At 44.9% G+C, this 16,717-nt stretch overlaps 1 protein-coding gene across 5 annotated transcripts in view; it reads left to right on the top strand.

Moving 5' to 3' along the window:
- OCIAD2 (OCIA domain containing 2) overlaps positions 1-16,717 on the top strand; it is a 945,756-nt gene that overhangs the window by 915,479 nt on the left and 13,560 nt on the right. The window contains exons 1-2 of one of the 5 annotated variants that reach the window (XM_049790189.1): positions 8,806-9,024; positions 12,248-12,369. In XM_049790189.1, the coding sequence (XP_049646146.1) occupies positions 12,301-12,369 (69 nt within the window). In that variant the 5' untranslated portion in view covers positions 8,806-9,024; positions 12,248-12,300. Of the gene's footprint in view, positions 1-8,805; positions 9,067-12,247; positions 12,370-16,717 lie in introns of those variants that run through there. The other 4 variants (XM_049790186.1, XM_049790187.1, XM_049790190.1 and 1 more) reach the window with 4 other exon arrangements.

Raw genomic sequence — 16,717 nt, 5'->3', positions numbered from 1 at the left:
AGAACACTTGTCTCAAGAGCTCTTGCCTTAAAGAATTATTTGAACACTTTTACCTGGTGTTTGGCTTGTTTTTTCTTTTTCCATTATTACTTGTCTTGTAGTTACTTGCCTGTTACTTAGAAAAGCCAGAAAAATCAAGTCCACAAGTTGTTATAACAGACCTTTCTGAAGTCTTAAAGACTGAACCGAGAAATGAGCAGAAAAGCATAACTAGAAGAACATTTTTGGACACTCTCTCCTCTCCCTCTTCTCTTCTCTGTTTTCCCCCCACCCCTTTAGATATCATCTATGTATCCTGGGCTGAATAGCTACAAGTAACTGAGAGGAGAAAGTGTACTTTCATAATGAGTAGTGGCTAAGGATTATGGGCCAAACCTACTGAGTTAAATGGCTCTGATGAATGTGTGGGGTACAATTTCAGTCTTCTGTCCAACAGGCTTTATCTTATAAAGTGGGGTATGAGTTTCCGTTGATGACTGAGCTTTCCACAGTCAAAGTGCAAAGCAGCTTAGTTGCTGAGGCAACTGCTAACACACAAACCTTTGAGCTATAAATCCTAACTCACAGTCATGAAAATCTTTTCACTTTCTTAGTTCAGACATCTTACTTGGGTGTGTTTGTGTTTTATAGTGCTCAGGAAATAGGCTGAGATAATCATTCATTAAGGTCTCCTTCATTCAAAAATTATTCCTATGATGTTATTAAAAGAAGTTGCCTAGGTTGCCTCTGGAACATTCACCTCTCTCCCCTTTCCCTGCCTTGTCCCCTTCTCTGGAGAAGCCCATGATCCTTTGTACAAGCATTTTTCTCTTTTCACACTTCTCTATGTAAAATTCTTCGAATATAAACTATTTTGTTTCACTAAAGAATTGTTTTTGGTTTTGGTTCACACCTGGCTGCACTCATGGGTTACTCCTGGCTCTATGCTCAGAAATCGCTCCTAGTAGGCTCGGGGGACCATATGGGATGCCAGATTCGAACCACCGTCCCTCTGCATGTAAGGCAAACGCCTTAACCTCCATGCTATCTATCTGGCCCGAACACTAAAGAATTTTTTAATTAAAAAAAAGGAAACCTTGCCTAAAATTTAGGATACTTCTGGTATTAGTGTGTCTCAAATATTCTGGGCACCAACTTTGGCCAAACCATGCATGTAGGGTAGAGTGAGATTGTACAGTTCTGAGCACTTCCTAAATTGCATGGGGCTAAGGAATGTTTTCCCCAACTCTTGCTTTACCTCTGGAACATAGGGTAGTATGACCTTTTTAATTACTATGTACTCTAGTATAAGCCAACCTGAGTATATTTATGAGTGTTAGTAGTGCTCATACATGGGCTTGTGATTGTTTGTTTGTTTGTTTGTTTTTGGGTTTTGGGTCACACCTGGCAGCACTCATGAATCACTCCTGGCTCTACACTCAGGAATCGCCCCTGGCAGACACGGGGGGGGGGGGCGCGGGGAGGTGTAGGGCCATATGGGATGCCGGGATTCGAACCACCATTCTTCTGGGCGCAAGGCAAATGCCTTACCCTCCATGCTATCTCTCTTGGCATGAGTTGTGTGATTGGAATTAGGTGGGGACACACACTAACCCCTGGGCTCTGTGAGAGGGTTAGGAGTTGCCCCTGCAGCGTGAAGGTATCTGAGGACTGGGCTAGAGTGGACAGAGTGCCAGGAGGGGCAGAAGCTGATGTGAACTGCTACAGATAAATGAAGTTGGTCCTGGCATTGATCTTCTCACATGGAAACTAGAGAAATGGACAAGGTGAATTCTAGTCTCAGACAGTTTATTCCAGTGCTTCAGCATCAGGGAGGCAGCTGCAGAGAAACTGCTTGCTATCTTACAGGATTCTCTCGTTTTTGTTTGATTGGTTTGGGGGCCACACCTAACTATACTCGTTTACTCTCTCTAATGACATCCTCCCCTGGGTTCCTTTATTGTACATTGCTCAGTGATGTGTAATTTGACCTTGCCTTTAAACTTGATTTTGCTTTGGTTTGTCTTGGAGTCACATCAGATAATGCTGGAGTGGGGAGTGGGAACCTGAGATGTAACTCAGGCCTCCTGCATGAAAGGCATATGCTCAGTCTGTTGCACTCTCTCCAGCCCTGAGCCTTTCCTTCTGAAGTGCTATGTGCAAGATGAGGGACACTGTGGGGGGGTCCCAGAACAGTACTGTTTTGGTGAAAATTGCCTCTAAGCCCACTGGGCACTGATAGATGTTGCACCATGACTTTTCCCTCCCCCCAAGTCCTAGACCTTGGTACACGAGTGGCCCAGAAGAGTGAGAGCAGCTCTTCAGAACAAAACCCAGACATCAATGCTGGCTTCTTGAACATGAAAGAAAATGAATTTGGGGAGGTGTCTAGGGTAAGTGAAAGATGCTAGAAAAGTCCCTTCAGAGGAAATCTCCCTTCCTGTGCAGATGCAGGTGAGGATGAGAAAGTAAGCAGAACCCTCAGCATTGCAGAAAGTGATGAGACTAAATTGCAGCCCTATGCTGAGAGAGCCTGTGGTTTTCTTATAGACTGCAAGAGAAGCATCCTAAGACCCAGCAGCATGCTCCTTGTATTTCTCCAAAGGATCTGAAATGTATGTGCAAACCAGACTTGCCCACAAATGATTATATAGTAGCTCAATTGATATTTGTCAATACATGGAATCAAGCAAGATGTCCTTCAGCCATGAATAGATAAACTGTGGTCCAGCTAAGCAATACAATATATTATTCTCTGCTAAAATGCTATTTTATTTTACACACACACACACAAAAAAGAAAGAAACTCGCTGGGCTGGAGCAATGGCACAGTGGTAGGACGTTTGCTTTGCACACAGCTGACCCAGACAGGCCCAAGGTTTGATCCCCCAGCGTCCCATATCGTCCCCAAGCCAGGAGCGATTGTTTTTTTTGTTTTGTTTTGGTTTGGTTTTTGGTTTTTAGGTCACACCCGGCAGCGCTCAGGGGTTACTCCTGGCTCTACACTCAGAAATCACCTCCTGGCAGGCTTGGGGAACCATCTGGGGTGCGGGATTCAAACCACCAAACTTTCTGCATGCAAGGCAAACACCTACCCTCCATGCTATTCTCCAGCCCTGCAGGAGGGATTTTTGAGGCATAGCCAGGAGTAACCCTGAGTGTCACCGGGTGTGGACCAAAAAATCCAAAAAAAAAAAAAAAAATGAACTCTCAAGCTAGGAAAATTCTGAGAGAAACCAAACCTACTGAGTAAAGAAATGTTTAAAAAGTCTGAAAGGGGCCGGAGAGATAGCACAGCGGTGTTTGCCTTGCAAGCAGCCAATCCAGGACCAAAGGTGGTTGGTTCGAGTCCTGGTGTCCCATATGGTCCCCCATGCCTGCCAGGAGCTATTTCTGAGCAGACAGCCAGGAGTAACCCGAGCACCGCCGGGTATGACCCCCCCCAAAAAAAAAAAAAAAAGAAAAGAAAAAGTCTGAAAGGGCTACGGACTGATTTTAACTCTATGCCATTCTGGAAAAGGCAGGGCAACAAAAGAAACAAAAATATGAGTTTTCCAGGGGTTATGAGAAGAGGAACATTAAAATATTTTATTTGCTAAAATAGTAGATAAGTGTCACTATACATTTGCCCAAATCCCTTTGGAATAGAACACAAGGAATGAACTGCAATACAAGCAATGGACTCTAGGGGCAATGCTGTGCCAATGTCCAAGTACTAATTGTAACAAAGGTACCTGCTACTCGGGTGGAGGTAATACTGGTAAAAGAGAAGCAGTGAATGTGGGATTGGAGAAGAGATAAAGGGAAAATGTCTGTACATTTCACTAAATTTTTATGCAAATTTAAAGCCGCTCTAAATATTAAAACATCATCAAATCTAGGACTTAATTATCAATTAGATAGCACAGCTGTAGGGTATTTGCCTTGCATATGGCCGACCCTGGAAGGACTGGTTTGGTTTCCGGCATCCTCTATGGTCCTCCAGCTTGCCAGGGGTGATTTCTGAGTGCAGAGCCAGGAGTAGCCCCTGAGTGCTGCTGGGTGTGGCCAGAAACAAACAAACAAACAAATAAATAGTTTAAAAATAAAAAAAATTGTTTAAGCCTCTTTTCTAAAATAAAATTTTACCCAGTAAGGCACTAATTCTGTGTTTCGATGTAGTTCCACTGGTATTTTTTCAACAAAAAAAATCATAATTCTTCTACTCTTGAGACAGGAGAATGGTTAGTGTTGATGTGGTATATAGCAAAGGAAAGAATCTGAAGACTTTGTCTTTCTCATAGGAAAAAAAATGTCTGCTTTCATTCCCTGCCATTTCACAGTGGTAATAATCTACTGTCCTTTATTTTTAATTTTGGGTCACCCCCAGAAATGCTCTGGGGTCACTCTTGGTACTGCACTCAGGAATTACTCCTAGTGGTACTCAGAGAACCACATAAGATGCCAGGTATAGAACCTGAGGTGGGCACATGCAAGGCAAACACTGTACCTGTTGTACTGTCATTCCAGCCCCTTTGCTGTCCTTTAGACAAACATTCATGTGCTTATATAAAACCAGTGACCATTGTACCCTGTCCTTGAACACATCAGCACTAGTCTCCTCCCCTTTCCATCTTAGATTAGATTTTTCTTGCAAGCCTGTGCTCAAATCTGAAAAGCCTGATATATCTCTGCCAAACCCAATTAATGAGTAACAGTGTGGACACCTAAGGGTGAAAATAGTCAGACCTAAGAACAATAGAGCCAGATGAGAGGCCCAAATGACCATATAAGAGCCCCCACTTCCTTCTACACTTTCACAACACACATTATAAAAGTCACATACACAATTTATAATTGCGACAACAACTCCTGGAGCAACCAAATGTGATTAGAATCTGGATGGTACTTTGATTCTTAGAAAACACCATCCCTAAACTTTCCTTTTCTCTGAAGTCCCTTATGTATTCCTTCCCTTATTTGTTTACCCCATTTCTACAGACATAACCTAGAAATGTGTTTAGAAATGGCACCAATCTGCTAGTGTAGTATTTCTCAACTATTTTGGGGGGGCTTGGGGTCACACAAGTGCCTAGGGGTTACTCCTGGTTCTACACTTAGAAATCACTTCTGGCAGGCTCAGGGACCATATGGGATGCCAGAAATAGAACCAGGGTCTGTTTTGGACTGGCAAATGCCCTACCACTGTGATATCTGTGCTATCTCTCTGACCCCTATTTCTCAACTTTTTCCAACCCTGACCCCCTTCCATCTTTGTTTCCTTGCTGAGGGCCCCCATTCTGCCAATTTCCCCCCTTGTCTTGTGGAATAGTCCCTGTTTACTCAATTTATATAAGCAGTCTACTTAGAATATTCTGGGATCATCAGTGGGGACCTTCTAATGCCCCTTCCTATTTGAGTATGAACTTTTTGTAAACTATTGTCTTTTGTTTGTTTGTTTTTATGTTTGGGGCCACACCCAGTAGAGCTCAGGGGCTACTCCTGGCTTTGCACTCAGAAATTGCTCCTGGCAGGCACGGGGAACCATATGGGATACTGAGAATCAAACCCAAGTTCGTCTTGGGTTGGCCACATGCAAGGCCCTACCGCTTGTGCTATCTCTCCAGCACCTATGTAAACAGTTGTCTTACTGAGCATCTTTAGCTTATGCCTGAACTGATTCTTAAGTATATGTTTTGCTTTAATAAGCTAAACTATACTCTGTACTTGATTTTGACTCCCTCAAGTTCTTTCCTGCATCAAAGTTGAGAACCTGAACCCCAAGAGCAACCCTAATGTCTTCAGCTCTTATGAGCTTGTTCCTAACAAAACCGAGTAAGGTGGGGTGGGGGGGCATCAGGGCATGGAGATGACAATGCACACTTAAAGGCCAAAATATCTGCTGCAAGGTTAACTAGCCTCCACTTAACCACATATATTTGCTGTAACACCAGGAGCTTGCTGGGGTTTTTTGACATGTCTTGGACTATGGAATACAGTTCTGGATTCCCCTCTATTAGCTATCTATTAGTGGCAACTGTGAGTGAAATGAAATATGAGTTTGTCTATACAACCAACAAGATGCACTGTTCATCATAGTGTCCATTTCTCATTGGGTCCAAGATGGTGCTTTTTTGGGATCTTCTGCGCTGAGTCTGGCGGCTTGAACATCAAATCCGAATGAACATAAAGCAGCCAAAGCTCTATGCTGAAGGTTCAGGCTGAGAGTTTGGCAATCTCTGCTGGCTGCAGAGCCAGTTTCTAAAGGAAAACTGAGCCCATGCTCAATCTCCATGTGACAACTCATTTCAATTCAATTGCTCTGCTTGGTGAGACTTGACGTTATTTATGCCTCAGAGAGGGAACGAGTGACTCATGAGCTATGATGATTTACAGAGCTTCTTGCAGAACCAGGCAGATGGCAAGTGGAGAGCTGAGACAAGGGGAAGGCTGGCAAGAGGCTGTGGGCTGCTCTGGCTTCTCCAGAACCCCAGCTCCCATACCAAAATCTCTCCCCACCAGGAAAACGGCCAGACTATATTTTGCCCACCAGAGAGAAGGTGAGGTGAGAAAAGGGGCCAAAAGAAATCAATAAACATTTTAAAGGAAGAGGCTGAGAGATAGTCTGACTGGTAGCATACAGGCTTGGTGCATTTCAAGCCCTGAGTTCTATCCTCAGCATGCCATGGCCCACCCCAGAAATGCCAGGTATAGTTCTGGTGGCTCCTAAGTACTGCTTGGTGTGAGGGTCACAGGCCCCCTGAGCACCACAAAGTTGAACTCATATTAAAAAAAAAACTTTTTATGCTTGTTCTTCAAGCCCATGTTCTCCCTTGACACCCCTTCCATTATAAATTTCTTCTCTTGCTTATTTCTACTCTCAAGAAGGCTGTGTTCTCTCTTTCTTCCCTCACATCTTTGTAAGCAAGTTTTATTTAATAAAATCTATCTTGTTCATACACAAATGTGACACATACACAAATGTTTTTAAAGGAAAATAATAGAATTAAGAGTCAGAAAATGCCACAAAGAGCTAGAGCAAGTGTTTTTCATACAGGAGTCCTGGCTTGATCCTTGAATGATCCCTAATCTTCCAGGATCAGTCCTCAAGCATCAAGAAATAAAAAAGGTGGGGGAGAATAAGTAAGATGGAGTGTAGGGGTGGGTGGAGATGCAGGGAAAGCACTTGCCAAACCCTGAGGCAGAGGACAGCCCTCACATCTATCTCAGGTAGAAGGCAGAAGCAGGACATGTAGGGCCTGCTGATGAATCTGGATCTTGCCTGAGGACAGAACAGAAATCTGGAAATAATTCAGGCTGGAGTCAGCCACCACTGTGATTGCACAAAGGCACATTTTACATGCCTTAGCCAGCCATCAGCATCTTCGTGGTCAGACTTGTAGGATATAGAAATCAAGTTTAAGGCTGCATTCAATGTCACTCACTTCTCAGACCCAGTGTATCTTGTTTTATTCCACGTCTTTAGGAAGTGAAGGCTCAATCCTTTGGCTGAAAGAATCCATATTTTTTCTCTTTTCTCCTTTTACTCTGAAAGTGCCCAGGGCAATACATCATCTCCAATTAGTTCAACAAATGTATGTGATGTTCCTAGTTCATTCCTGCCTACCCTTTAGTGTTGCTTCTGGATATTTAAAGTCATTAACTAGAATTTCTGCTGGAAGGTAGGAATGGGAGGTGAGGCAAGGATTTTATTACAGTCAAATGTCTAAGGACAAGTATTGCTTGGGGGTGAAGAGATAGCGTGCAGGTAAGGTACTCTGCCCTGCACACAGCTAATCCCTGGCACACATAGGCACACCCTTCTTGCTTCATCTCTGCCAGGAGTGAACCCTAAATGCAGAGTCAGGAGCCCTGAGCACTGCCAGGTATGGCTCAAAGCAAAACAAAACAATACAAAACTAAAGAAAAGACAAGATTCCTGAGTACAGAGCCAAGAGTAAGTCCTGAGCACTGCCAGGTGTGTCTCAGAAACAGACAAACAAAAAGGACAAGTGTGTTTGTTAGAAGTAAGTCTTTAGTGGAATAAAGGGCTCGTGGTTTTTTTTGGGGGGGGTGGGGAGGAAGCTGGGGTTTTGAGGTTTGGACCTCATCCGGCTATGCTCAGTGGTTACTACTGGCTGTGGGCTCAGAAATCAATCCTGGAAGCCTAGTGCACCTAATGGGATGCCGCAGATTGAACCTGGGTCGGTCCAGGGTCTGCAGTGTCCAAGGCAGGAGCTGTGCTATCTCTTGGCCCCTTGTGGGGTTTTTGAGGGTGGGTTGGGGGGGGCACACATGGGGTCACTCCTAGCAGTGCTGGATAGCCAAGTTCACACATGCATTCCTTCATCTTGTCAACGTCGTGACTGGCAGGAGTTGAGGTAGTGTCAGGCATCGAGTGATCAGAGAGAAACTAGGGTCGCAGCGAAGACATGTGGGGGGGGGGGGTCACCATACCTTTTCAGGAGGAACAGAGAGACCTGAAAGGGGGTTTGCTGGTGCCACACTCTCTTCCAGCTCAAGTCCCACCAGGAAGTGGCACGGAAGATGCCACGGGGAGGGTAAGAGATACCATGGAGAGGGGGATAGGAGATGCCACAGGGGGTAGATGCCACTGGGCAGGCAGATATAGGCCTTAGGAGTGCAGAAGAGGAAACTAGCAGGCTGAACTGAACCCCAATTTCAGGCCCTGCGGGACTCACTCCGAAGTGGAAGCATTTGCCACGTGCCGTGGATCCCCTCCCCGGCCCCCCACCCCACCCTGTCCCTCACCCCTGCTCTCTGTCCTTCAAGAACACCCTCACACCAGCCCAGCCGGTGCATCGAGGCCCTGCAGGAGCGCGCAGAGCAGCCGAGGGTTGTGCAGTTGCTGTAGGGAGATGCGTCCGGGGTCCTGGGCTAGCCCTGGAGTGGGACTCCGATCTGTAAGTATTGGGGTCCCACACCTGCAGGGTTGTGGGGCGCACTTGTTGCGTGCGTTCAGCGGCTTGGGGGGGCGGGGAGCCCGAGAGCCATGGGGCGGAGCCAGAGAAGGAAAGCGAAGCCGAGAAGCTGCTGGAAGGAAAGGTGAGGCCGGGCTGCGGGGCTGCGGAAAGCGCCGGGCCCAGGTGAGCCATGCCGCGGGGTGCGGGGAGGCCGCGGGGTGATCTGCTGTGTCCTCCCGGGGCGCGGGGCTGCGGGGACAAGGGTCCTTGGCGGCTGCCCGGTCCCTGGGGCCGCTCGGAGTCCCCCCTGGGCCCCGCCTTCCAGCCTTGATCAGAATGGGGGACAACGATAGATAGCAGGGGACCCAGAGATGCTCGGGGAGGTGGGAGGGGGGGGACAGACGGCCTCTGGCTGGGCTAGGGATGGTGCAGAGTCCTGTACCCCAATTCCGGGCTTCCTCGCCAAGCAGAAAGTGCGGTGACTCTCACGCGCTGCCGTCCCCCCCCCCCCCAGGCCACCCCACTGCAAGCCCGAGTTCCCCTCTGCGCCAGCCCGCATCGCTGAGGATGCAACGCACAGAACACCAGTCTGACCTCATGTGCTGGGTGGGGTGGGATTTGGTCGGGTGAGAAAGGCCTTTCTTTGAAGGCTCAAGTCCTGGGGGACCAGGAACAGAATGGCTGCTAGATGACCCCAAATGGGGGTGAGGGAATAAGGTTGCTGGGCACCTTGCAGCTTTACTTCCTGGCCTAAAGATCATCCTATTTGGTGTTGGGTCAGCAAAGACATGGAGAATGAAGGGTCCAGGGGAAAGAGGGTGTCTGGGGTTCCACAGACAGCTACTCCCAATTTCTGCTCATCTCAAGGATACTTTCAGCCTCAGCCTCCAGCCCTGAGCTTTGTTTGCCAAGACCTCTGAAGGTGGCTGCAGAAGAGCATGGCCCCACGTTGGGGGTGAGGGGGGCCTTTGCACACCGAGGTCCAATGTGATTCCCTTGCCCCAAGCACGAGGCTAGCCAGGCGCAGGGCAGGATCTTTCTGATTCCAGCATTTTCTCTCCCTATAGTGTGGATTCCCTAAGTGATAGGCCTGGTGCATAGTAGCCTGCAGTGTTTTTATTACTTGAATGGGAGCAATGGAGCTAGAGGGGACCTGCAGACCTGGCTGGAGTCCAGCAACGGGAGCAGGGGGCAAAATAGAGTACCTCCTGGCATTGCCTGATTCCTTTGCTACACCATGTGAGGCCAGTGACTCACCCCTCCTTCAGGAACTCCCTCTCCTCTTTTATCAGCTGCTCCTCAGTCATTTCCTTGATCTGCATCAACCACCATCTTCTGTTTGGGCGGGATAGGAAACTTGGGGTACACTTGGTAGTGCTGGGGGCTTATTCCTAGTGGATTTAGGGGAGCATATGAGGTGCTGGGGATGGAACCAGGTTGGGCTACATGTGAGGCAAACACCGTACCCACTGTACTATCTCTCCTGCCCCTCTAAGACTCTTTTTAAGAAACTTTTATTTAAGTTCAACAGGCTGGATCATCTATTTGCATGCAGGAAGTCTGGGTTCTATTCCCACCATGGTATGGTCCCTGAGCACCACCAGGAACAACCCCTATCACTTCTAAGTATGGCTCAAAAAATATAGTATTTTTTTTAAAAGGCAAAACAGAAGAATACTCTAATTTTTACCTTTTACCTGTCATCTCTGTGATGCAATTCACAGACTCATTCTCTCTACCTTATTCCTAATTCCAACTAATCTTATCTGTAATTCCATACCCAATTTCTCCACTTTTTGAATTCCAAATATTGCTCTCACCTCAGCACTCAAATGTAAGGTTTTCTTAATTTTTTTTGTTTTTGTTTTTCGGGCCACACCCGTTTGATACTCAGGGGTTACTCCTGGTTAAGCGCTCAGGAATTGCTCCTGGCTTGGGGGGAACATATGGGACGCCAGGGGATCGAACCGCGGTCCTTCCTTGGCTAGCGCTTGCCAGGCAGATAGATACCTTACCTCAAGCACCACCTCGCCGGCCCCAAATGTAAGGTTTTCTATGCCACACTTTACATCTCTATCCTCCTGGACTTTATTTAGAAGGTCTCTTATTTCTTGCCTGGGCTGTTACAGAACTTTCCAGACAGTTCTCCTACTCACAGAGCTCAGCTACTCTACATATCCTCAGAAAACTCCAAAGTTTAGTGTCTGCAGATCTGGTCAGATGGAGCGGACCTTTCACTCTCTCCTTGCCAAATATTTCCATGTATATCCCTTGGGTACCCTGTTGCTTGGGGTGTAACCATTGGTTTTTGGTCTCCCCCTTTGAGTTCCTGTAGTGGGAATTTTATCTTAGTCCATGTCCACATAAACAATAACTATTTGTATAATTAATGACCTTGTAGTCATTTGAAACTTTCTAGACAAACTGTTCCTATGTTATAAAACAAAAATGCACATTGAGACATTTTAATCCACTCTAAATCGATATGACACCATTAGTGAATTCATGTGTACATTGGTGGGAGGGCATTTGAAAGTGAATTTGCAGGTGGCTTCAGACTAATAATAATGGCAGGGACTGAAGTGATAGCACAACAGGTTGGGGGCTGGCCTTGCATGCAGCAAACCCAGGTTCAAACCCTGGCATCCTATATGGTCCCTGAGCTCACCAGGAGTGATTCCTGATCATGGAGCCAGAAGTAACACCTACACATATGGCCCCTAAACCAAAATTAATAATAATAATAATAATAATAATAATGGAGGATGATTTGAGAGAGGAACATGAGGAGGAGAGATGGCTGAGAGATGAGGTACAATGCAGGGCTGAATAGGGATCCAGTGTAAAAGGTTATGAGAGAAGCCACACATGTTGGCCAGGGCTGAATAAAGCTGGTATTTTCTGAACCCTGTGAGTTTTCTACCCGCAGCTATCCTGAAGTTGCAGACCCGCTGGCCGGTGAGGATTGGAGACACGTGGTCCTGGAGGAGAAAGGCCTCTCATCCCTCCATCACCATCCACCACCATTCATGCCCATCCAAAGGGCTTTCATTCTACAAATAATAACACCATTAAAATCAGTTTTCCAAATTGAGGGAAAAAAGAATGCTCACTTTTTTTTTGGAGGATGAAGAAGTTTCTAGCCATACCCAGTGGTGTTCCAGGCTTATTCCTGGCTCTGTGCTCATTATCACTTCTGTTAGGTCTCATGGGACCATACTCAAGTATAAGAGATTGAACCAGAAATCAGCCACATGCAAGGTGGGCAGGCGCCTTACTCCCGTGCTGTCTCTCTGATTTATTAACATTGTTCTTAATGTGATAGAAACATTTCATGGTCACTCTCTTCTGCTTTCCTTAGATAGCTGGGCCAGGAGGAAGCGGCTGACACTCAAGTGGAAGAATAGCCAGCATCGCCATGGCTTCAATGTCTACTCATGAAAACCAAGAGAAAGGACACCATGTACCACCACCACCAAGCAAACAGGTATATTTTTAAATTGGAGTCTTCACTAAAAGGGGATTTGGGACAGAGCTTAAACCTCATCTTTCTCATCTGACTCTTCTCAGCCTGGTACTTTTTGAATATGTTCAGATAAACTGTGTCTGGGGTTGCCTGGGAAAAGAGACTTCCACAGTTTATTTGCAAAAGAAAACTTTACCTATGTCTTTCCTTACTTTTTCCTATTCAAATAGCTGCTTCACTAACTCTTACAGAGGCAAGGACTGCACCAAAAGTTGACCTCCTTGTAAAGGTTCCCTTTAGCTGAGCAAAAAACTTAATTAATTTGAGCAGAATGAGGCTTGCTGTTTGCTTTTATAATTTTGCCTCCAAGGCTAATCCTGAAAAATATCCACCTTTGACCAGGGTTCCTATTCAGTAAGATGGTACCTTTAATGACTAAATTAGCCATCAATTTGAGGAGCCAGCATGGGCTATAGTTTTGAGACTTGCAAAAAATAAATATTGTATATCCAGGGGATATAAATAAGGGAAAGATAAAATATTGGGATGAGCTTCTTAGGGTCAGCCTTTCAAAATTATTTCTGAAGAAGTGATATTTAAGATTCAAAGTTCAGGTGACTGGAGCTATTGATAAAGCCAATGGTTCCCTGCCTTGCAAGCAACCAAACCATCCCCTGGACCCTGAGGGCAGAGCCAGGAGTAAGCTCTGAACACCTCAGGGTGAGGCTTTTAAGAAAAGAAGAAAATGTAAGGGTAGCAAAGTGACAAATCATATCAAGAGAAATTAGGACAAACTTGAGTCGTCTCTGTGAAATCGAGTGCCATCAAACATTGATGTGTGCACAGAAAGGAACAGTGATCCTCCCCCAGGGAGATGTAGAAATGCCTTTGGACTGTGGAATTCAGAGCTGTTGTGAGAGCTCTGGACTTGAACAGGCATGTGTATTGGGGGAAGATGAGAGAAAATGTTCCTTCTCCTGTGTGTGTGTGTGGACATTCCATAACCACAACTGGAAGCAAGGCAAGACATTTAAGCTTGGCATAAAGAGCAGAGCTTGCTAAGGAAATCAAAAGCAAAAACAGTTCCTCCCTTTGTGTGATTCACCCTGACCAACCAGCTCCTGTGCAATGAGTTTAGAAAAAAAAAAGGGGGTGGGGTGGGGCGGGACTGCCATTGAACTGCCACAGTGCCCCTGCCACTGTGAGTGCTGAAAACTCAGGGAGGCACCCAAGGCTCTTTCTACATTGTCTTCATCAGATAAAATCTGACCCTTAGAAATTATTCAAGAAATAGTGACTATCATCCACATCAACGTAGACTACAAAGAATCTAGCCAAGAACAGTAAAATATTCAAGGTCAAAGTCAACACCCAAAGTAGTGTGCCACAGCAAGAAAATTGCTCAAGCTCCAAAAGGTGAATGGCAGGCCACTTCCAGAAATAGGTACAAAGCAGGCCATGCCAGTGTGACTTTTGTAATAGGGCCGACATAAACAGTGTACTTGAAAAGCTAACAATGGTTGAAGAGATAGAGATTAAGGTACATGCCTTGCATGCAGCCAATACAAGTTTGATTCCTAGCACCGAATAGATCCCAAGCATCACTGTGTGTTACCATGAAAGCCCAAAGAACTGCCAGGATGTCTCCGGTACTACAGGTCCTGGGCAGTCTTAAATTTCTATACAGATTAACCAAGAATCACAGGTCCTCTGATCTCCTGAGCACTACTTGAGATCCCTCTGTAAAAATGAAAATAAATATGTGAAGCACCCACAAAATAGAGAAACCATCTGAAAATCATATATCTAGAATTCAAAATATAGAAGGTACTCTTACAACTGAACAATAAAAAAGACAGTCAACCTTGGGTGGGGGAATGAGTATAAAAAAAAAAAAAAAAAAAAAAAAACTTAGGCCCAGAGAGATAGCACAGCAGCATTTGCCTTGCAAGCAGCCGATCCAGGACCTAAGGTGATTGGTTCGAATCCCGGTGTTCCATATGGTCCCCCGTGCCTGCCAGGAGCTATTTCTGAGCAAACAGCCAGGAGTAACCTCTGAGCACTGCCGGGTGTGGCCCCAAAACAAAAACAAACAAACAAACAAAAAAACCTTGAATATGTCGCCATAGAAGATCTGTAAATTACCAACAAGCAAATGTCTCATGTTATTAGAATTATGCAAATCACACCCATTCATGTTAATGAATGCCATTTCACACACCCTTAATGTGATCATAATGAAATACAAAAATGGATAAAAATAACAAGGTTTGATAAGGATATGGAACAATCAAAGCCCTCATACATTATTGATGAGATTATAAAATGACTTTTCCAGCCACAGTGACTTTGGAAAATCATTCTTAGTGATTTCTTAATAAGAAAAATATGGAATTGCCATCTAGCTAAGCAGAATTGAAGCTAGATGTTCAGACAACCCTCTCCAGGAATGTTCATAGAAGTCTTATTCACAATAGGAGCTGACATGATTGTACAGTAGATCGGGTACTTTCCTTGTACACAGCCAACCAAGATTCAAAGCCTGGCATCTCCTGGTTCGCTGAACCAGGAGACCTTCAGGAGTGATTCCTGAGTACAGAACCAGGAGTAATTCCTGAGTATCACTGTGTGTGGTCCAAAAACTAACAGTAACAAAAAAGTCAAAGAAATTTTATTCACAATAGTCAAAAGATATAAATGACCCCAATACTTATAAATGACTGGATGGAAGAACTAAATGGCATGTCCATAAAACACAATAGTACTGAGCCATAAAAAGGTGTGAACTACTAAGACATGCCACATCATGACAGAATCTTGAAAACTTCTTTGCAAAGGAGAAGAGGCCATTCACAAAAGCCATCCACATATTTTATATCATTTATATAAAATATCGAATAAAAGTGATTTCTGGTACAGAAGCAGATTACTTATTTCCAAGGGGCTAGAGGGAAGAAGGAATGAAAGACTCCCTAATGGTCATAAACTATCCTTTAGAGAAGTGTTTTTCAATCACTGTGCTGCGGCACACTAGTGTGCTGTGAGATATTGTCTGGAGTGCCATGAGAAAAATTCCAATTTCGGGCTGGAGAGATAGCATGGAGGTAAGGGATTTGCCTTTTATGCAGAAGGATGGTGGTTCAAATTCTGGCATCCCATATGGTCCCCTGTGCTTGCCAGGGACGATTTCTGAGCGTGGAGCCAGGAGTAACCCCTGAGCACTGCCAGGTGTGCCCCAAAAACCAAAAAAAAATTTTTTTTTTCAATTTTATCCATAACATGTGGCTTCGGCTCACAAATAGACCAATTATTAAATTATTTTATAATAAATTAATTATAAAATAACTTCTTTGTGTTTATTTGATTTCTATTCAAGAGAACTGCTTTATATATAGTCAATATAGGCACAGAGTTAATTTTTTTTAATATCTTCTTTTTTTTTTTTTTTTGGTTTTTCGGGCCACACCCGTTTGATGCTCAGGGGTTACTCCTGGCTAAGTGCTCAGAAATTGCCCCTGGCTTGGGGGGACAATATGGGACACCAGGAGATCGAACGGAAGTCCTTCCTTGGCTAGCGCTTGCAAGGCAGACATCTTACCTCTCGCACCACCTCACCAGCCCCTTAATATCTTCTAATGATGGTGTGCCTCATGATTTTTTTTTTTCATGAAAAAAGTGTGCCTTTGCACAAAAAGGTTGAAAAATACTGCTTTAGAGGTGATTTTAAAAAGACTGAAACCAGCAGCACAGAGTTTTAGGTTGTTTTTTTTTAATATTTTCTAATGAAGGTGTGCCTCGTGATTTTTTTTTTCATGAAAAAAAGTGTGCCTTTGCACAAAAGATTGAAAAACACTGCTTGGGGCCGGAGAAATAGCATGGAGGTTTGCCTTTTATGCAGTAGGTCATTGGTTTGGAATCCTGACATCCCATATGGTCCCCCGAGCCTGCCAGGAGCAATTTCTGAGCACAGATCCAGGAGTAACCCTTGAGCGCTGCCGGGTGTGACCCAAAAACAAACAAAAAAAACAAAATACAAAAACAAAAAATAAAACACTGCTTTATAGGTGATTTTAAAAAGACTGAAACCAGCAGTGATGGTTATAAGACATTGTTAACTTTTCAGGGGCTGGAGAGATAGCATGGAGGTAAGGCAGAAGGACAGTGGTTCGAATCCCAGCATCCCACATGGTCCCCAGCCTGCCAGGAGCGATTTCTGAGCATAGAGCCAGGAGTAACCCCTGAGAGATGCCGGGTGTGACCCAAAAACCAAAACCAAAACAAAACAAAACAAAAAAAAAACACATTGTTTCAATACCATTACATATTTGTTCTAAAATGGTGAAAAGTGTCTTGTGTGTCTTTAGCCTCA

Source organism: Suncus etruscus, chromosome 16, assembly GCF_024139225.1.
Source record: "Suncus etruscus isolate mSunEtr1 chromosome 16, mSunEtr1.pri.cur, whole genome shotgun sequence".
In the NCBI taxonomy this organism is placed as follows: Eukaryota; Metazoa; Chordata; class Mammalia; order Eulipotyphla; family Soricidae; genus Suncus; species Suncus etruscus.
Note: the sequence above shows the minus strand (reverse complement) of the source record. Positions and strands in the feature narration are given on the sequence as shown.